Source organism: Zingiber officinale, chromosome 9A, assembly GCF_018446385.1.
Source record: "Zingiber officinale cultivar Zhangliang chromosome 9A, Zo_v1.1, whole genome shotgun sequence".
NCBI lineage: Eukaryota > Viridiplantae > Streptophyta > Magnoliopsida > Zingiberales > Zingiberaceae > Zingiber > Zingiber officinale.
Window position 1 is genome coordinate 131,225,069 of NC_056002.1, and position 21,782 is coordinate 131,246,850.

At 35.1% G+C, this 21,782-nt stretch overlaps 2 protein-coding genes across 3 annotated transcripts; both read right to left on the bottom strand.

Moving 5' to 3' along the window:
* Window positions 1–231: 231 nt before the first annotated feature.
* Window positions 232–3,860, bottom strand: LOC122019949 (annexin A13-like). The gene is made up of 4 exons (XM_042577604.1): window positions 3,190–3,860; window positions 1,279–1,424; window positions 985–1,203; window positions 232–911 (listed from the first exon to the last, which is right to left on the bottom strand). Exons 1-4 carry the CDS (start codon window positions 3,257–3,259, stop codon window positions 366–368), a joined length of 981 nt encoding a protein of 326 aa, XP_042433538.1. The 5' UTR covers window positions 3,260–3,860; the 3' UTR covers window positions 232–365.
* A 131-nt stretch (window positions 3,861–3,991) lies between these two features.
* LOC122019951 lies at window positions 3,992–6,989 on the bottom strand. 2 transcript variants are annotated; one of them, XM_042577607.1, is made up of 6 exons: window positions 6,852–6,989; window positions 6,734–6,809; window positions 6,595–6,668; window positions 5,399–5,531; window positions 4,839–5,150; window positions 3,992–4,385 (listed from the first exon to the last, which is right to left on the bottom strand). In XM_042577607.1, coding segments are annotated over exons 1-6 (867 nt in total). In that variant the 5' UTR covers window positions 6,854–6,989; the 3' UTR covers window positions 3,992–4,115. The 2 variants fall into 2 exon arrangements, with proteins under 2 accessions (XP_042433541.1, XP_042433540.1); XM_042577606.1 differs by having other exon boundaries at window positions 6,734–6,981.
* Window positions 6,990–21,782: the final 14,793 nt, after the last annotated feature.

The window sequence follows — 21,782 nt, forward strand, 5'->3', positions numbered from 1 at the left end:
AAAACGACAAATTGCAAACTGACCGTCAATGCTATCAAGGTGCTCCTGAAATCACAGAGATAGTGAAAAATTTCTTCTACTCTTTTCGAACAACAGTGCAGGTTTGCCTCTTCTTTCTTGCTTAAACCATTGATTGGATTCATGAGTTAAGTATTTGTTCTTTTTTTTTTCACTTATATGGTTGCTATTTGCATTGGTGGTAGCAAATTTCGGCAACCTCTTTGATTTTTTTATTTTCAGAATTCAATATGAAGCAGCTTTAGCGAAGATCTAAATACCATCAGAAGTATTCCACCTATCTACAGTAATAATCTTCTCTTCGTCTTTTCAATTTTATTGCTATATATTTCTTTGACAAGGCAAGTTCAGCGAGACATGTTCTTGGAGTTGTTGATGAGCGCAATAAGGAGGTCGCCGACCAAGCTTTTTGATTTATCACTGTCACGACTGCTGCTGCTGCAGAATTCATTCCTTATCAGACTTTCCAGGGTCCGACCAGTCTTGACGGTGAAACTACTGTTTATGCTCTTAATATCGATATTGAAACGTGACACCACTATTCTTATCAGAAGGGTTTGCACATCACCGACCATCAATCTTCTTTGCAGTTGCTTCGCGTAGTGCTTTTCAGGTGACTGAATGCATTGAATTACTATGCGTAGATTCTTACCAAATTCACCACACTTGTCCTTTTTCAGAATCTTCTTGAACTCATGGCCATAGAGTTGTTTAAAAGAGGAGAATGTAGTTTTCATTTGGCATGTGCTTCTGTTTGCCAGTATGAGGATTATGTTCTTTTGATCAATGTATCTTCCACTTTCTATTGCTTCATAGAGTACCTTTGCATCGCAGATCGCCAAGCTCGTGTCATCTCTCTCTTCCTTTTTAGTTTTCAGAACTCCCATCAGAATCTATTGTGGAACAGTGCTTCATTTTTAGTGTCAATCATGAACTTGTCTAAGAGAAAAAGATGGCGAAACTCACCTCCTTCATGCTGCCTTTTGTCTTATCAGAAACATCTTTCCCAAGTTTGGAGTTGTACTTAATCTGATATGCTTGTTCACAAGATTTCAACTCAGAAGTCGATTGTGTACAAATTATTTCGATGATGGTGTTAAGATCAACATTGCTTCCAAAAAGTGCTGCCCTTATTATCTCAGCATCTCGCTTGGAAGCTTCACTCACTCGAAGGTAAGCTGCCCTCTTTATCAAGTCAAATGATCATTAGACTCATTTATCGATCGATCATAACCAGTTTATGATTGTAAACAGACTTACGGAGAAAGAATCATGCAGTTGGGCAAGAACATGGAGGAGTTCATGATTATAAAGAGCACGGTAGGTGACTCGAATATGCTTGATTGTTTCTGTATTTGCTGCAAGTATCTCCATGATTCTTTTTGGATCCATTGATGTTGAATTTCCTGTTTTAAAGCAACAAAATGCTAAAAGAGAATTTGTAGGACCAGAACATGTGTACCATCAATGAACTGTAAATGAAAAGTACTATAAAACCATACACATCTTTGTTAGTCATGGTTCCTACTAGTGAGCTTCACTAATTTTCAAACAGGTAAAGTTCGAAAGCAACTTGAATCTTGTCTATCAATGAGGCAACATTAGAAGCATTCATGAGTTATGTCGGGGGCAAGCATTAGAAGGCTCGGAGTTTGGCTTAGCTCGGGTTTGGTTAGCCTATATGTGTTACTAAAAACATTGAACAAACTTTAAGTGATAGGGAAAGATCATAATGATCTCATGCATTTAAATTTGGGTACAAAATAAAAGGGTGCCCCTTTTTATTGAAATGGTCAGAATGATGCTTCTCTTTCATTTACTTATCTTGCATCAATACATTTTTTTCTTCTGGAGACTACCCTTTTGGCGATGCTGTAGCTGAAAGCATTATAGATACATCGAAAATGAAACCACATGATGGATCATCTAGTTATCTATCATCAATAAGGTAAAAAAACATAATTTGAAATCGATTCTAATGGCATAAAAAGGCTAACATGAATCTATTGCAAAAGTTTTAAACTTTGTTGCCGGAGTTCTTGCAAGCAAGGAATATTTTCTACAGGAGTGGGTGGCAACCAGATTTTGGTCTTAATAGGGAAGAGTCCAAGGGAGGAGAAGCTCTTTTGAATCTAATGAAGATGCCCAAATCAATCAAGCTTCTTTATATACTAAGTTCATTTTGTAGGGACCATCCACAATGAAACTCATATGCATTAACAATAGATTAATGTTAACGAATCGAGTTATAAGATTTACATATTAAATTTATATTCAAAATCTAAACTCCCTTTATGTTGCAAGCATTAGATCATTTAATTCGATTTTATTTTTAATGACAATAGATGTTGATGTTAATTCAAGTGTAAATTGACTGAATGGAGACTTAAAACTTTTTAGTAGAGTTCATAGCTGCTATAGAATTATAGCATTTATGATTTCATAGTTATTGCAATATAGACACTATTATGATAAATACTAATAACATTGTATATTAGTAATTATAGTGCATAACTATTATAATTTGGACACTTCATCTTTAGTCAACATTGGTCAATGTTATATTATAGTAGTATTTTAACTCTTATCAATCTTAATAATATACGATGTAGTAATTATATAATTATTATAATATGAGTCTTTTTTTATCTCCGGTCAATTTTGATAATGTTGATCAATATTATATTATAGAAGTTACAATTCTGTAGCTATTATAATTATGAAATTATAGTACAATTATATAGTAACTACAGCAACATCAAAAATAAAAATAATTTAAAAATTAAAATATACAAAAATGATTAACTAGGTTAGATATTTTTAATTGGATAAAAATAAAAGCATTTTACATTTGAAAGTAAAATGTACAGTGTGATAGGATGGAGTACTCTTTGATAATGCTTTTTGACTAAGTTTAATAAAAAAAAAATGATGCCCGTTTCATTTTTACCATTTAAAATTTTAAAATTGCGTTAGAGACAAAATGGTTTTCATGCTTGGTTTGGGTACACGACACAAGTAGAATACCAACAAGACGAGGTCACTAAATGAGTGGATTACCGATATAAGCTCTGACCTTGCCCATATGACACCACAAGACGACATCACTAAACAAGTAGATTTTCGATATGAGCTAAAGTTCAAGTAAGTAGAACTTCATTACACTTGTACCAGAAAAGAAATTGTGAAGGCAGACAGAATCAGCTTCAAGTGCAGTGAGTTGTTGCCTGTTTGCATTCATTCTGAAGGGTCTCCCTTAACATTATCTACATGTTGTGTCTGGGACTTGAATTTAAAGGCTGCAAAATTGGACACAGAATATTACAGATGTCACAAGAATATATACTTCATTCCAATTTCAACCATAATCATAACACAATACATCACTTTCTATATGAACAAGAATATAGACAAAAAAACAAAAAAACATTGTCATCAGAAATGTTCTGATATTCTTCTTTCAGTGCTTCTCAGGTTCATTCTCTTTTTCAAATGTACATCTTCACACTGCTTCTTTGGCCGCTGTCGGTTTGCACCATGTGGCACTAGGAGACTCAATATTCTTAATTTCTTGACACATAGACATGCTAGTGAGATGCCAATGTTCTTAATTTCTTGCACTCTTCTAGATATTGTAGAGGGAGAATATATTCTTCTTTCAGACACACTTAGCCAAGGTCAGTCACTTCTATGCATGTATGCTATTTGATGTGCAAGAGAATAATCTTGACATGCAAAACTTAACTTGAATGTGTTACCTGCGTCCGAAGGAAACATCGACCTTGGCAACCTTTCTCCTTGTTTCCTTGGTTGTAGCCTTTGGCTTCCTCTTGAATTGAGTGAAAAGCTGTGCAAGGACCTAAAATCTTGAAAGCAAACTGAATGCAATTATGATACCAACCCGATGTAATTACAATGGCAAAGCAAGATAGTTTCATCTCTTTGGTCAAGTTTAGCATGATCAATATAGATGTAAGAAGTCAAAGCCACACACTATTGCCATCATCAAGCACATGGAGTGTTTAATTAGCCCATAGAGGCATGTTTCAGGACTTAATTAGAAAGCCAAACTGCTGCTAGTACATAGGTTAGATTGTTTAGACCAGAGCAATGCTGCTCTCGCCACCAGGGGGTTTCCGGATGCCGCCGAAGTAATCTCGTGAGACAGCTTTCCCATCGGCGAAGATATCACTGCCACTCATCTCCCTCAGCTTTGCTATGCTCAGTGGCTTCTCTGCTGACCCTGGCGGCGCATCTTCCTTGAATATGTCATTGCCTGTCAGTTGAAACTTCTGAGTGTGGATCATCGGTGTTGTCTTGGTGAATGTTTCCTCATTTGGCGTGATATCACTGGTGCCGCCAGGTGGCTACAGATAGCAAATAACAGGGGAAAATAGCCAGAATAAAAAAAGATGACTAAAACAATCATATAACATTATTACTCCTATTATAGTGTTGTTTTTACATGTATGAAACACCAATATGAATCAGCTACTATGTAAACTCAATATTTTCCATTTAGTGTTTCAAGCAAACAACAAAAAAAATGATTTTAATTCTGATTCCTCGAATTTGCTAGATGTAGAACAAGACATTTTTCATAAGTATATATAAGTTGCTAAAAAGTAAATTCCATGGAAATTAGGCGCATGCATGTAAACGGCCTTTTCTTTATCCAATTATAGGACTCTTCACTGAATTGTTTTCTACTGAGAAAGAACTGGTATGAAGCTTAAATAATATGTAGAAAATGAGTATGATGAAGTGATGTAAAGAAGTTGAGAGAGGTGCTTTTTACTCAATTATCAGCTCTCACTCACCTTAGTTACTTTTACTGATGAATGTATGCTTTGAGGCTGTGGCAAGACAAAATCCAAGGTACCCCTTAGTTCCAAGTTCCTCGCAGCTAATGGCCTGACTGGAACCTCAGGTGGAGGACCAAATATGTCATGGCCACTAAGCTCTTTGGACTTGGCTTGAGAGAGCTGCTTTTTAACTTGAGCATCTAATTCACTTTCAGCTGTCCCACTTAATTCTCGTTGCTTTGCTACCTCAGCAATTGAGGTTGGCTTCTTTGGAGAAACTGTTTCTTCAGCGCCAAATGAGATCTGGCTAATTGCACTAACTACTTGCTGATAGACACATGAACAAGTTAACAGATTCAATCTCTTCAAAAGAACGCCGACAACAACATAAAAGCATTTGAAGATGCATATATTGCCAATTTTCTTGCGACATTAATATTATCTTCTCATAAATGACTATATTCTGCATATTGGTAGATTATTTTGTGGGCAGTCTACTGATAAAAGGGACTAAAAACTTCAACAGGTAGAATATAGATTAATGATAAGGTCAAATGTAATTCAGAAATAGTTACCTGAATTCTTATACTTGTCTTATTATTTGAATTTGAAGCAGCATTACCAGATTCTTGCATCTCATTCTCACCATCTGCCACAAAGATACCACTTCCTGTCATCTCCCTCAGTTTTGAACTTGAACAGGGTTTTCTGCAAAATGTAATAATATATAAGCTTGCAAGGATCTCGATAAGAAAACTATCATAGGACCACAAGACTTTCTGAAAATTTTATACCAAACAATAAAGGGTACACCACATGACAACAAGAAAGAATACAAAACACAGATATAGCTCCACACCAGAATTAGGTTTGATAACTTGTAACATGCGCCTTCTTTTTTCACTAATTACAAGCTGAAATTCATTTTTGAGAATAACAATTTGATATTTCTCCTTTTCATCAAAATGGATACTTGCTTTTCATCCCTTTAATCATAGAAATGTAAAGCGAATGAGTTTGTAGAAGAATAATTTTGTTTTATGCAAAATTATAGAAAAACAATCATGGTTTACTCTTCATGCAAAGACAACAAAGTAAACTAATAATGTATGGCCGACTCTTGAAGGTTTTTCTACCATTTCTTTTCACTTTTTGGATTTTGTGTTTAATCTTTCACGTCATAGAAATTTGTTACCTATGCAAGCCAACAAATAATTAAACTAGTACTTTATCTCACTACAGGAAACAAACACGTCAAGCAATGCTGGATCCCTCTTCACTTACAGATGGTATGCAAGGACTGATTGTCAAACGCTAATTCCTTTTACAAGACCATTTTGTTTTCGTGCAAAACTATGAGAAATCCCAAAAGTTAGAGGCTTGATATCCATTTAATACTAGCTCCTACGAGATGCTTTCTATTCGTACTCAAAAGTCAAGAAGAAAAATTTAGAAAAATTGATAAATAAAATAGAAGAACACAAGAACTGGAGGAAAACAGGGGGAAATGAAGCTGTGGGTTGTAAAGCAAGGAGATCAGCAACATTCGGAACTATTACACTGCTACATGCTTCCTACTGTTAAGAAAAAAAACCCTTTCTTCTCGTCATATCAAGGAAGTAGATAATGGGAGGAAAACAAAACGACAATTTTCTCACCATGGAACTCGAATCAAACCGAGTGAGAGGCGAAAACAAGATCAGAAATAAACCTAAACAAGAAAATAAGAAGAAGAAAGAACAGACGTCACTATATATCAGCCATTCCCTACCTCTTGCTCAAGCTCTCCGCCTCTTCTGCCGACAGCTGCGCTCCGAACATCACGGGGCTAATGCCGCCTACGGGCTGCCAGGAAACGCGATCGTAAGCGCGAGGAGCCAAAAATTAGGGCATTTCTCGGACTACATTACCTTGAGCGTTCGTCGGTACGGCGGCGTCGCCTGTTCGGTCGCCGTAAGCGGCGCCTCCGACCAAGTGAGCAGATCCGCCGTGGAGGCCTGCGACTTCCTCACCGGCGGATTCCGATCCATAGGTCCTTCGCGGCTTCGCCCCCCTCCCTCTCCCGTTGAGAATGAGCTGTGGAGTGAGCGAAGCCGTCCCTCGGGACTGACAGCTAATGCGTTGTTTACTTAAGCAATAGAGTGCAGCACGACACTTTTTCCTCCCAGTCACGACTTCAAATTTACTCTTATATTTTTTTTATCAGTTTTATTTTTTATTATATATTTGTATGTTTTAATAGTAGATTATATATATATATATATATATATATATATATATATATATGAAATTAATAAAAATAATATAAAATTTAAAACAAAATTGATTAAATCTAAAATAAAAATAAAAATTTTTATATATAAAAATTTATGAAAAAATCATAAATAAAATTGTAAAAAAAAAAAAGGGTATAAAAACCATTTGAAAGGAGGAATACTCTCACTCTGTCAGATAGAGGAGAAGCTATTAGAGTCAGATCCTCTGTCTCTAATTTTTTCTGTCCCCGTATCCCACTCATCACCTTCAGTCCATCATTGGCGACCTCTGGAGGAGTACTCTCACTCTGTTAGATAGGGGGAGAAGCAATTAGAGTCGGATCTCTGTCTCTAATTTTTTTCTGTCCCCGTATCCTACTCATCACCTCCACCCCTCCGTTGGCGGCCTCCGGTTGTTGTCCTAATTATAACTATATTCTATGGAGAAGGTGAACCTAGGAGGATCGCCACCGGTATGATCAGCGTCGGAATCCGATCGAATCTGAACAGGGACTCAGATGCTCAGATCCGATCGAATTTCGGCGTTGATCGCGCCAATGGCGGCCCTCTACATTCACCTTCCCCTAGGATATATTTTTAATCGGAATGACGGTCGGAAGCCGTTGGTGATGGGCTGGGACGACGAGTGGGACATATGGATAGGTGATATTAGGGACAGAGGATCCAATCTATTTGTAATCTTTTATTTTTTTTAATAGTATATTTTAGAAATTATTATTTGTAAAAATTTTAAAAGTATCAAAATAGAGATGAAAATAAAAATTATAAAAGATAAAAAATTTGATGAATTTTTTTTTAAAAAATTGATTAAAAAAACAAAACTAAACAAAAAATTAAATAAAATTAAAAAAACATAGAAGTTAAGGTGTTAAAATAAAATAACTTGTTATTATAAAGAAGAGATGTAAAAAAGTCATTTAAAAGAGGAGAGAGGGTGTTGTCAAAGTGGTAAGATGTTCTTGTTTAGAATTTTCCGGATTAGGATAGGTCCTGTTTATTTATTGGTTGGATGAATTAGACCCTATCTATTTAACAAGTGAGATCCAGTTCACTCAACTAATGAATAAGCAGGGGACCTAGATTGGTTCAGGGATCCTGGATCAGAAAATCCCTACTCATTGTCAGAGGGGGTAGAAAAAGTAATTTATATATTTATTTATCTGCATTGAGAAAGATGAATATATGCGGTGTAAATTTTGTAATTAGAAAAAGATATATGTATTATTTTTTTTAAAGTATGGTATAATGTTATGAATAAAAAAGGTATATGGGTCAATTTTTTCTATTAGTTATTTTTCATCTAATTTTGAGATGATGAATTTTAGTTTTAAAATTATGATTGTTTCTCTTTTTTCTTAAAATTTTAATAAAGTAAAGAAAAGAAATTTTTTTGACTATTTCCACACTCTCAAGTAAATAAAATATTTAAGACTATAGGATTAGACTAAGAGATGTTGGGATAAGTAAATCGCTTTTTATCACCATGGAGTGAGTAAAGCTCTAATTTAAGAATCAATTCACAACGGCTATATATGTCAGAACAAAAAAAAAAAAAAATGGAGCGAACTGATCGTTACAGATTCAGAGTTCCGATTTTTTATTTTTTTTTAATGTTGGTGAAACAGCAACAATCAAGAGGCCAGCAAGACGGAAAGACTCCTTTGTTTTTCTAATCTATTAATTAGGAATATTCAAATTTTAGGGAGTATTTTATAAAAACACAACACCCCTATATTTGTATTTTACTAAAAAGCAAGTATTAAAAAAAATCTTCAACGATACGACATCAGCGTCAATGAGAATAGACGTTTTTTTTTTTTTTCTTTTCTTTACTTTGTCAAGAGTAATTTGACTGAGCGTGGCCACCCCTGTCTAAGTATCCAATGTCCAAGTCTAAGTATATTAAAGGCATCGAACGATCGCCCGAGCATTGTGCATCTCAAGATTGTACCAACCCGAGGACTAAAGTTTCTCAAGCAACCCAAGCACTATAGTTTTCTAAACATCAAGAACCACAGCATCCCGAGTATTGTAACTTCCTGAGCATCGTAGCATCCCGAGCTGCCGCTGATTCAACCTCTCAACCTGTTACTGATCCGATCTATCACGGATCCCACCTTTTGACATGCCCTAGTGCCAAGCACCCAAGGGCCTCGAGTCTGAATGGGTTGTGATCCCGAGCCCGAATGCAAAGGGTTCTCTGTCCCAAGGCAGTTTGACGCGGTGATTATTGTTGTGCCAAAAGATGTCTACATATCTTCACAATGACATGATATTGTCCACTTTGGACATAGACCTTTATGACTTTGCTCTTGGGCTCTCTCCAAAAGGCCTCATGCCAATGGAGATATCATGCATCTTTTTAACTCCATGATCGTTACAAAATCTTTCCAATGTGAGACTTTGATTGAATCCAGGTCAGGGTCTCCCTGCAAGCATCCAGTCATCCTGACCTGCTCCAAGCCTCCCCGCGAGTATCCGGTCACCCTGACCTGCTTGCTTCCGCACAAGTATCCGATCACCCTGACATGCTCCAAGCTTCCCACGAACATCCAGTCACCCTGACCTGTTCCGGACCCACCCTCAACTTCATTCAAGGCCACCCCACTTGGCATCTGGTCCGGACCATGACTCTGATATCATTTGTTACGCCTAAGTATATCCACATATCTCCACATATTGTCCATTTTGGGTCTAGGTCATCATGACTTTATTCTTAGGCTCTCCTCAAAAAGTCTCATGTCAATGAAAATATCTTGTATTCTTTTAACCTCATGATACTTATCAAATTTTTTCAATATAATTTTAATTGAACCCAACACTTAACACTTATATGTATCTTTGTATAAGGAGACGATGTTATTCCCACAACACAGAGATTAATTACTGTTTAATCTGCTTTAATTAATTTTTTATTATTTTTTCTATTTATTATATTACTTGAAAAAAAATGTGAAACCGTCACATCAGCGGCCCCCCTAGAGCCGGTCCCACGGATATGGAGAGAGGTAAATACAGGTATACATGTGGAAAGTGCATGGCGGAGACGTTAACCCCAGACAGTGACAACCCGGGGATCAACCCCTGAATTTTTCAATCACAGAATCATGTACTCCACATCTGTATTACGTCTGGGGACAATTTATTATATTACTTGATATTAAGCATCGGATGGATCTATCAGGTAATTCATGGCAAGCCCTTTAACGCTGGTTATTCTTCATAGAGTTGACTATATCATTAAGAGAAGATTTCAACGTCACTATTCTATGGTGCAAGATAGATTTTATCGTCACATCATCTCTCCGGAATGTGAAATAAATTTATGTCGCATCATCCATTGTAAAAAAAAAAAACAAACACTTTTGATGTTCACTTTCTTTAACAGAGATTCGACCGATCATGATTTCACGATCAGATGGCTACTCAATAGGTGTTTGTGATTACCGAATTGATATTCGAATAGTAAAATTACAATATAATTCGAATTCTTTGAAAATATTTCTATCTAAAAGACAGCTCGGTACTATAATTTACGGGCCTTCAGTATGAAGGTTTTTACCTTTTGCAACAGACGTGATTTATAAATATGTTGATTTTTTGACTAGTTAAATTGTTAGGACATATTTCACAAGCAGGTGACTTCTCGATTAGGTAACCATAATCCATGGTCAGCTCAACTACTATTTAAAATTTTAAATATTTAAATAAATAATTATTATTTTTTAATTTGTTAAAAATAAAAAAAACTGGAATCTCAATTATTTAGTGGGCCAATGCATCTCATGGCTCGTCGCCTCTGATTTGTATCGTGATTCGATTAATATCCAAAAATGTTTTTCTTTTATTTTTGTCCCATTAAACACCAATCATCAACTTCCAAACTCTTAATTTGTACTTATTAACCACCAAATTAATTGCCATTAATTGTTTTTGAGTTGTCCTAATCACCATCATCAAACCCTTTACTAGAATAATTAAATTCATTAAAAATTCACTCTAAGAATTTGTCATTTGGACGAGCCTTTATAAATACTTTCTAATTTATCACATCTAAAATTATTTGATTCGAAGAGGTGGATGTCTAATTAAAAAAAATACATTAAATAAAAGTTCATGCAAAGAGTTCACTGTGTTACGGTAAAATATCATTTATCTATCTATATCTAGTCGGGGGTTAACGATACTAAGCCGTTAGCATGAGTGTTATGACCTTTTTACTCAAATTAAATTCAATAAAAATTGTATTTTTGATCATTGGATCCTCTTGCGCTTCCTCGTTAATTTCGGAGTAGGTGAAAAATTTTGAGACCAAATACCTCGATTATTAAAAAAAAATAAATTCAATTAAACATGACGGTTCATGGACCAGACATACTAGCTAACTAATCATTAATTCAACCTTAAATTCTAAAATAAGATTTGTCAATCAAATTCCACCAATTTTTTTACGATGAATTATTATAACACGAAGTAAAATTAGTACCTATGTAAAATTATTATATTAAAATATTTTTTTAACTTAGTTAAAATTACTCTAATTTGGTTAAAGTCACTCAGATATACTTAATTGGTTCCATCGATTTTAATTAAAATTAATAGAATAATATTAAATTAAGAATATTTTTAAAATGAAAAATAGAATGGAATGTATTTAAAATAAGATTTATCAATCAATTATATTAATATATTCTAAAAATTATTTTAAAAATATCTATATTTTAATAATATACATGACTGTGTATATATAGTATACTACACAATATCCATCCGCACCTAAAGTTTTTTTTTTAGGATATAGGATTTAGGGGTATAATATTTATGATAACGAAAGTGTTTTTTTTTAAAATAACACTATATATATATATATATATATATATATATATATATATATTTCTTTTTTTAACTTCCGGCTATGCCAATAAATTTTACATTTAGGATTTAGTGTTGATGACAACATTTCTCTCTCTCTCTATATATATGGATGATATACTGCATATCCATTCGTGACCACGTACCCCATGAGCACTGAGTATTCTTTTTTAATTTTCACTTCTTTAACCTAAATACTATACCCTAAATCTAAAAAAAATAACATTATATATATGTATATTGTTGGTGCAATTTGTACTAACGGTCTAACTCAGGTTTTGATGAATGATAAAGTAAGTTAAGTTAGGTGCTATCATGATCTATTGCATTTATCGAGTGTGCAGGTTTCGGGAAGTTCAATTTCCGATTGGCAGTCGGGATGTTCAATTCCCGATTAGTGAAGTCCGAATGTGTGATTCCGACAAGTCGGGATGTACGATTCCCAATCGGAGAAGACCCAATGTGTGATTCCGGCAAGTCATGATGTGAGATTCCAGATTGGAGAAGACCGGATGTGTGATTCCGGTAAGTCGGGATGTGCGGTTCTCGATAGGTGAAGAGCATATGTTCGATTCTGGTAAGTCGAGATGTGCACTTCTCAATGGATGAAAACTGGATGTGCAATTCTAATAGGTCAGGATGTTTAATTCTCGAAGTCCGGATGTGTGATTCCGGAGGTAACTCTACACCTGGTAAGTAGAGATAAGTCACTGGAGGAGAGTGACCAAGTGAGGACGCGTCCTCGTTCAAAGGGACAGTAGGCGTCGACTTGATTTAGGTCCATTTCACAAATCTAAATCGAGACCTTGATTAAATTCTGATATCGAGGAGACAGGATCTAATTACTACTCTTTTTTATTACTGTACTAACATTTGTCTTGCAGGTTTATTGGACTAACACGTTTTGCAAGACAAGAAAAGCACAAAAGGCCTTGGGTACTGTTCACTGTTCACCCGAGGTGTCTTCCAAGTGATGGAAGGCGCTTTTAAGCACTGAAGGAGACTTGGTACTATTCATAGAAGGTGCTTTCAGTGCATGGATGGTACCTTCCACAAGATAAAGTTTGACCTTCTCGGCTATAAGCTTAAGCAAGTTTCGGGATCAAATTTGTCCTATTGGAGGCGCCTTCAAGGCCTTGGAAGGCGCCTTCCATGCTCAATAAAAGAGGTGCTCACTCACACTTTCACATACAACTTTGATACGAGCTACTGCGCATTTGATTGACCTTTCGTCTGCTCTAACTTTCTGTGGTTTCTCCAAAAAGTCTGCTTGCCACCAAGCTACACTCCCAAGACATCCGATTATCTCCGATAAATCGACTGTAATACACTAAGTACTCCAACTTGTTGGTAATCTTTTATTAAGTGTTGCATTTCTAATTATTACTGTTTTAAAAGGGAAGTGTAGGCTGTTACACTGTCCCTATTTTTGTACTCGATCACTTCTTCCGGTGGTTCCAAAAGAGGCATTTAGTGGATTATCCATTGATAGGTCCACGGGTCTTGGGTCTTAGAGTAGGAGTCACCGTAGGCTCCGAACCAAGTAAACTGCCTATGTTTTTATGGTATTTTCTATTTTCGATTATTTTACTTATTCTCCGCTGCCTATACTTTGTTTTTAAAATGAAAAAGAATTAGTTTTCAAAAACCACGTGATTTACCTCCTCTCACGTGCGACTCGATCCAACAAGTGGTATCAGAGCAAGTTCTGCTCTGAATTGGTGCAACCACCAATCAAGTAAGGGGGAATTGATTTATTTTCGTAATTCAATTTTTCATTCTATTTGAATTGGTAAAAATTTACCTCTTCAAATGACTCTTTCTCATTCGATTTGTACTCGAAGATTGGTGCAACATCACTTGAGTCGTCAATATTTTTTCAAGCACTACTAATCAATGACCAAGTCTTAGTACCTATCTTTAGTTTTCTTTTTCAAGAATCAAATGGCTCAACTTGAAGGATTCAACACTGCTCGCCCTCCTCTTTTCAATAGAAATGACTTTCCGTACTAGAAGAAAAAAATGGAGGTTTATCTCAAAATGGACATCGAGCAATGGTTCATCATCCGACGAGGGTACCGTGCACCTGTAGACGAAGTAACAAAAGTACCACTTGATCATGAAAGATGGAATCCAGAAGATAAAAAGAAGGTCCAAACCGATTCTAAAGCCTTGAACACGATCCAGTGTAGACTCACAAAGGAAGAGCTCAACTGAGTCGGCTCGCACAAGAACACAAAGGAGCTTTGGGATAAGCTCGTCGAGCTACATGAAGGAATTCTTGATTCAAAGGTAACAAAACGTGACCTACTCCTAAATTCTTTATTTAATATTAAAATACAGGACGGAGAAACCACTAGCTAACTACATGCAAGGATCAAGGATATCCTCAACGGACTACACATGATAGGACACTAAATCGAGAATCGCAACGTTATCAGATACACTTTAAACTCATTTCCTCAAAACTCATTATAGGCATCGATTGTAGATACCTATAAGGTTTCAAGGAACCTCTTCAAGTTAAAATTAGATGAATTATTTTGCGAGCTTGAATTACATGAACAGACTAATGGTCCAAAGGTCGAGAAAGGAATTACTTTTCTTGCAGGTACATCAAAAGTGACTTGGGATGAATCTTCTTCAAACGGATCAGGAGCAGACGAACATAAGCAAGTAAGTTACCTCATACTGATGGCAACTGGAGGAGAAATGCATCAAGATGACGAGTCAGTAAATGAGTCGAGTTATGAATCTTCATCTAGGTCAGACCGACCCGAGGTAAATTCTTTTATAAGTGTAAATTCATTCAAAATAATTGCTTGTTTAAATAAAAGATTAGTTAAAACCGAGGAACACGGTAAACAACTCCTAAAGGAAAATAACCTCCTTAAGGAACAATTGAACATGAGCTTAGTGACCAAGACAAAGATTCAACTCAAGTTGCAAAACTTGATGAAGAAAACACTGTCCTAAAAAGTCAAGTCAACGGGCTCAAAGGACAGTTGGAAAAGTTTACCTCGAGACTAAGTACCTAAAGATAATGCTTGGATCCCAAAGAGCGATGTACAATAAATCCGGATTCAGATACAAACCCAACATAAACTATAAATCACTCTTAACTTTAACTCAAAATACAAAATCAACTAAGGCTTGGGTTCCGAAAGTGTGCTTAACCACGCAAGTAGGAATCAATCAATACTATATACCAAAAGATAAAATTCATTGCATAAATTAAATTAAATCAAATTACTCTCCCTTAATTTCTAAAATTAAACCTTCAAAAATAAATACAAATAAAAAGAATAAATTAAATCAAATAAACCCAACTTAAATAAAAAACAATCTAAACACAAGCTATAACTAAGTATACTACAACTATAAAACAAATCAACACAAACCCAAAACTTAAACCTAAGATCAATAATTCAGGGGGAGACTTCAAACTAGTTGACACCTCCAAAATCAATGACTTACCCGGATGGATAATTAGGACTAGTCTACATAGGAACAAAAGTTTAACTTGACCAATGATACTGATGAAATTTTGGATGATAGTAGGTTAGAGAAACTTTGTCTATGCATGTCTAGGAAGATATGACTTCGACCTGGTGCATTTGACTTAGTGGAACTAACTAAAGCTACCCCTTACAAATCCTAACTGGTTAGACCAAAGTTTGTACTGAGTTCAGTGGATAAGACTATTTGAAAAATTTTGAAGGCATGGTTACTCTAATGATGTCCAAGTGACTCACCATAGCTTAGAAGTCTATCCAAATAATACCTATTTATTGAACCCAAAGCTAAACTCGAATATAATACAAAGTTAAACCCAACCCTAAAATTCAACTTAACTCATCTCACAAAATTATAGAATTCTCTGATTGAAAATATAGATTGGTGAGATGACTAATGATCTTAATTCAAAATTCAAAAAAATAAATTAAAATAAATTAAAAAAATTAACTTAAAATAAATTAAAAATTTTAAAATTAAAATAAAATAAGATAAATTAAAACAAATTAAATTAAATTAAAAGTTAAAATAAATTAAATTAAATTAAAATTAAAATTAAAATTATAACTTAACCTAAAACTAATTTAAAACTTCAAAGTAAAATTAACTTTAAACTTAACCTAAAACCACTTTAAACTTAAAAAAAACTTAAAACTAAAATTAAATTAAAATTAAAGCCAAATTAAAATTAAAATTTGTTTTTAAAAATATATTATTTTGAAAATCATTTAAAAACTATTTTTAAAATTCTTTTAAAAATTATTTTAAAAAATTAACTTATCTAAATTCAAGTTACAATCAAATAACTCAAATTTTAATCCTAATTTAATAATATAAATTTTAATCATTCTGATCAATTAATCAAACTAATACTATCATAAATTAATCAACTGAATAAAGTTAATTAATTCAATATTGACTATGAATCTAAAAATAATTGTAACTTATTTGTTGTTTCAAATTAAGAGTAAATTATATTAAATTATAGTTAATCCTAATTCATAAGTTAATCAAAAATTTAACTATTAACTCATTTCATTAATTTAACTAAATCAGTTAATATGAAAACAATATTAGACTTTACTTAAATACAACTCAAGATTAATCTAAAATTCTATTTCTCAATTTAAAATAACAAATAATCTATGATTAATTAATGATTCAAGATGTTAATTAATCAAATTTCATTCATGATTAATTTTGGATTATTTAAGTTAGAATTAAAAAAAAAATTTTAATTTAGCAATGGGTGAGTGTGTAACACAACTGTTATGGATGTTGCACACATTAAGAGATTGTAACTTAGAATATAAAAAAAATATAAAAATACATATAGATAACATCAACTCAATCAACTTAACTAAAAATTTAGTAAATCATTCAAGAACCAAACACATTAAAATCAAACGTCACTTTATTAGAGATCACGTCACTAGAGGAGATATTGAACTCAACTATGTTGAGTCGAAGTTAAATCTGGCTGATAACTTCACCAAACCACTACCAGAATATGAGTTCAGTAATCTACGAAGAAAATTGGGAATGTGCACAATAGACTAGGACTCTTATTATCAAATATTTTTTAAAATAATTTACAACTTATAGGAAAATTATTTACTTATGTTTTCCAAAATTTTCCATTTCTAGTGTTGTAAAATTATTTTAGCCTTGGACTAGATCAAATTAATAGAAAGCATGATCCTATAAATCTAGGACTTGAGCATCTCACAAATACACTAGGCTTACCTTGATTGTGTATTCACAAACTTAAAACGGCGTGAGATGCAGAGGTAAATTGCCTGGACTTAAGATGCTTATATCGGTGCATCAACACAAGTCTTGTAACGACCACACTTCTTACTACTACTACTACTCTCTAAGAGTGACCGTTACTTATCTACTACTCTACTTAACCGGTTTATTAAAAATCTCTAGGAAAACCCTACCGAAAAATTTCGACAGAGTCTCCCCTGTACCGGTGACCATTTTCCATAATACAAGCATAATATACTCAGCCACAGGCGGCTGGAACATATATCTTCACAACCACGCAGTATAATATCACAAATAAAAGAAAGAAACTACCCTATCAATAGCAACCATCAATATCACTCCATCAATAGAACCCAACTACAAACGCGGAATAAACTTAAATATAATATTGACTCATAATAGCATTAAAAGAAAACTAAAGAACTCTAAACAGAAATGTCTTAATAATTCCTTAGCAAACTCTTGATCTCCCCATAGTCTAGCCATCACACACCTTCATCACCACCACCTTGTCGCCTTCCTTGCTAAATCTTTTCCTTTCCTTTATCTGCAGTAGGAGGAAGTGCAGTCTATAAGCATAAAGCTTAGTGAGCGCTATCTACTCACAAAAACTCGATATGCATGTATATAAATAAAAACATGCTAAAACTAAATGCTAACATATAAAACTACTCATGCTCATATATAGCAAAGGAATCATGCTAACTGAAATACTAAACATTTGTAGTTCATCATGCTCATAAACCAATAAAAGAAGCATACTAAACATGTAAAACTACTAAACATGTAAAGATACTAAACATGTAAAACTACTGAACATGTAAAACTACTAAACATGTAAAGCTAAACATGTAAAACTACTGAACATGTAAAACTACTGAACATGTAAAGCTAAACATGTAAAGCTAAACATGTAAAACTACTGAACATGTAAAATTACTAAACATGTAAAGCTAAACATGTAAAACTACTAAACATGTAAAGCTAAACATACTGAATAATCTAGTAGCAAGGAAACAATTGAAACTACTACTGCATGCTTCAAACAACAAGAAACTAACTTCCTAATTCTAAACATATTTGAAGCTTGTTTCATTTGTTTCAAAACTTATACTTTAATACTTCAAAATAATAATAAACTTCTTTTGGGCCCGGCATTGTACCACTTTGCGCGCATTCTTAATAAGAATCGAGGTAGCTAATCCCGAAACTACTAAGATACTTCTAGGCCTTGTGCCTAGGGGCAACTTGGAGCCCATCCCTTGGACCTTGTGTCCGGTACATGCCCTTTAAAAGTAAAATACTTATAATCTTAATTACTTCTTCTTTAAATGCCTTGGCATTTTAATAGACATCTTGTGTGCAAAAATCCCTAAAGTCTGGACTTTGGAATTTACTTAAGGCCTTGGCCTTTCTCTTTCTTTTCTTTTTCTTTCTTTTACTTGTTAATACTTCTAAAAGTATTTAATAGGATTCTTATTTTTCCACTGGAATACATGGCTGTTCATGCTTATTAAAATAGCAAATGAAAACAACTTTGAGCTTACTAATCATGCTATAAAATAGAGCAAAAGAAAGCAACTTTGAACTTACTAATCCTGCTATAAAATAGAGCAAAAGAAAGCTAACTTGGACTTTCTAAACATGCTATAAAATAGAGCAAAAGAAAGCTAACTTGGACTTTCTAAACATGCTGTAAAATAGAGCAAAAGAAAGCTAACTTTGAGTTTCCTATACATGCTGTAAAATAGGGAAAGAAAAATGCAACTTCCAGCTACATTAATCCTAGCTAATGCAAGCCACATAAGCTAAACTAAACCTGCCATACTTCTTCTACTTATATAGGTTATTCCTGTCCGAACAAATAAACCTGTCCAATTTGAAAAGCTATTCATGCTAATTGAACAGCAAAGAGAGGAATTGAGCAGCAATGTTAAATACACAGCTACTCATGCTAATTGAATGGCAAGGAACTAACACTGCATGTGGTATAATTGAACTATATGTTAAATACACAGTTACTCATGCTAATTAGAGGGTTGTTCGGCTGTTATAATTGAACTATTGAAGCATGTCTAACACATGAACTATATGCTAGAATTAGAGGGCTGTTACTGCTAGTTAATTGCGAAGGAACATCTAACTACAATGCTAATCATACTAACATAATAAGAATATATTCATGCTTGTTAAACTAGCAAACTTCTTAAACTATCTACTCAGAATAAGGGGATGTTCATGTATGGTAATTAGCAAGGAGAAATCATAAGGAATCAAGTTTGCTAAACTGAAGCATAATAAACTAAGCTGCTGAGTTGAAACCTAGTAATCCAAGCTTGCCGAATTGAAACCTAACTATTTGCCAAACCCAATGAAACCCTATCCTGATCAAAACCCCCCCTCTTCCTTATTTGATTCACGGCAGCAAGCACAACCAACTGGCTGCACACAATGACCCGAAAGCAGAGAAAGCAAGAAAGAAAGGCTCCAGCATAAACTCTTATTCGGCACAGTAAAATTCGAAAGCAAGGAAAGCAAATCGAAGCTCGGAGCAACTCCTACTGCAGGTGAGAAGCAACTCACCGACGATTCTTGGACTTACAACCGAGAAAGAGAGGTGCTAGGGTTTCGGGTGAGCTCCAAATCCGGCGTTTCCTCGCGTCCGCGTGCTCCCCTCGACGAGATGGCCACGAACGTGTGAGGATCTCGCGGGAACACCCCTTGACCGGCGCCGGAGAAAGGAAACTTAGCTCCGCCGCCTCTTTCGCCCGAGCAGAAATCGCTTGGAGAAGGAACTCGGCGCCGTCGCGAGAGGAGAAGGGAATTTAGAGAGAAATTTTAGGTTTTCCGGAAAATAAAAACCTAATTTCTTTTCTTATACTCGGTTATAATTATAACTATGCTTTAAATCAATTGATTCCCATATCTGATTAACAAATCGAGCGCAACTGGGTTGGTTGGCTGGGTTTTAACCGAGTCCAGGGTCTCGGCTTCAATCCCTCAGCCGCGCACTTTTTCCCAATTTATTCCCTAATCATTAACTATGCTATAAACTTAGTTCTCACCATAAAAGGTTAACAAAACCGTTTAGCTCAGCTGGTTGGGGCCGGTTTTGCTTGGGTCAGTCCAACCCGAGGTCGTGGGTTCGAATCTCACCTTCAACGTTTTTTTTAAAAACTTCTTTCTTTTTGTAACCCTACTAAACGACCTCCAAAAATTACGTAAAAATACTCTAAAAATTCCTAAAAATCTCTAGAATATTTTAAAAGTATTTCCAAATATTTTTATAGACTTTTAGAACTTGAAATAGGGAAAATTGGGTCGTTACAATTCCCCATACCTTATAAAAAGTTCGTCCTCGAACTTAGAATAGTTTTGGATACTTCTGTCTCATACTGTCCTCCCGCTCCCAAGTGACTTCCTCATGCTTCTGGTTCTGCCAGACGACCTTCACTAGTGGTACTTCTTTGTTTCTCAATCTCTTGACTGCTCTGTCCACTATCTGTGTAGGTCTGCTCTCATAACTAAGATCCTCTTGGATTTGCACTGACTGAGGCTCAATCACTTGGCTAGGGTCGTGGATGCACTTCTTTAACATGGAGAGACATGAAATATATTATGTATTGCTGACATGTCCTGTGGTAAATCCAGCTTGTAAGCTACTTTCCCAATCCTTTCTGTGATCAGGTAAGGTCCTACATAACGAGGACTTAATTTGCCCTTCTTGCCAAATCTCATCACTCCCTTCATAGGAGCGACCTTGAGAAAAACTGAATCTCCTTCTTGGAATTCAAGTGGCCTACGGCGTGTATCAGCATAACTCTTCTGTCTACTCTGGGCAGTCTAAATTATCTGTCTGATCTTCTGAATAGCCTGAGTAGTCTCATCTATCAGCTCTGTCTGTATGCCCAGTTCCACTTCCATCTCTCTTCTTTCACCTGCTTCTTGCCAGCAAATAGGTGATCTGCACTTTCTGCCATACAACGCCTCATATGGTGCCATCTTGATGGTAGCCTGATAGCTATTGTTGTAGGCAAACTCAGCTAAGCACAGATACTTGCACCAACTGCCTTTAAAATCTAGTGCACAAGCCCTGAGCATATCTTCTAGGATCTGATTTACTCGCTCTGTCTGTCCATCAGTCTGAGGATGGAAGGCTGTGCTGAACTTGAGTTTGGTGCCTAGTGCATTCTGAACGCACTCCCAAAAGTGTGAAGTGAAGCGCCCATCTCTATCAGAAATAATAGATTTGGGAACTCCGTGAAGTCTGATCACCTCTTTAACACACAGCTGTGCCAACTGCTCTATAGAGTGAGACACCTTGATGGCTAGAAAATGGGCAGACTTGGTCAATCTATCTACTATTACCCATATTGCATCATATCCATTCGTAGTTCTTGGAAGACCTGTTATGAAGTCCATAGAGATGTCTTCCCACTTCCACTCTGGTATAGGAAGAGGCTGTAGAACTCCTCCTGGTCTCTGGTGTTCTGCTTTGACCCTCTGACATGTCAGGCAGGTA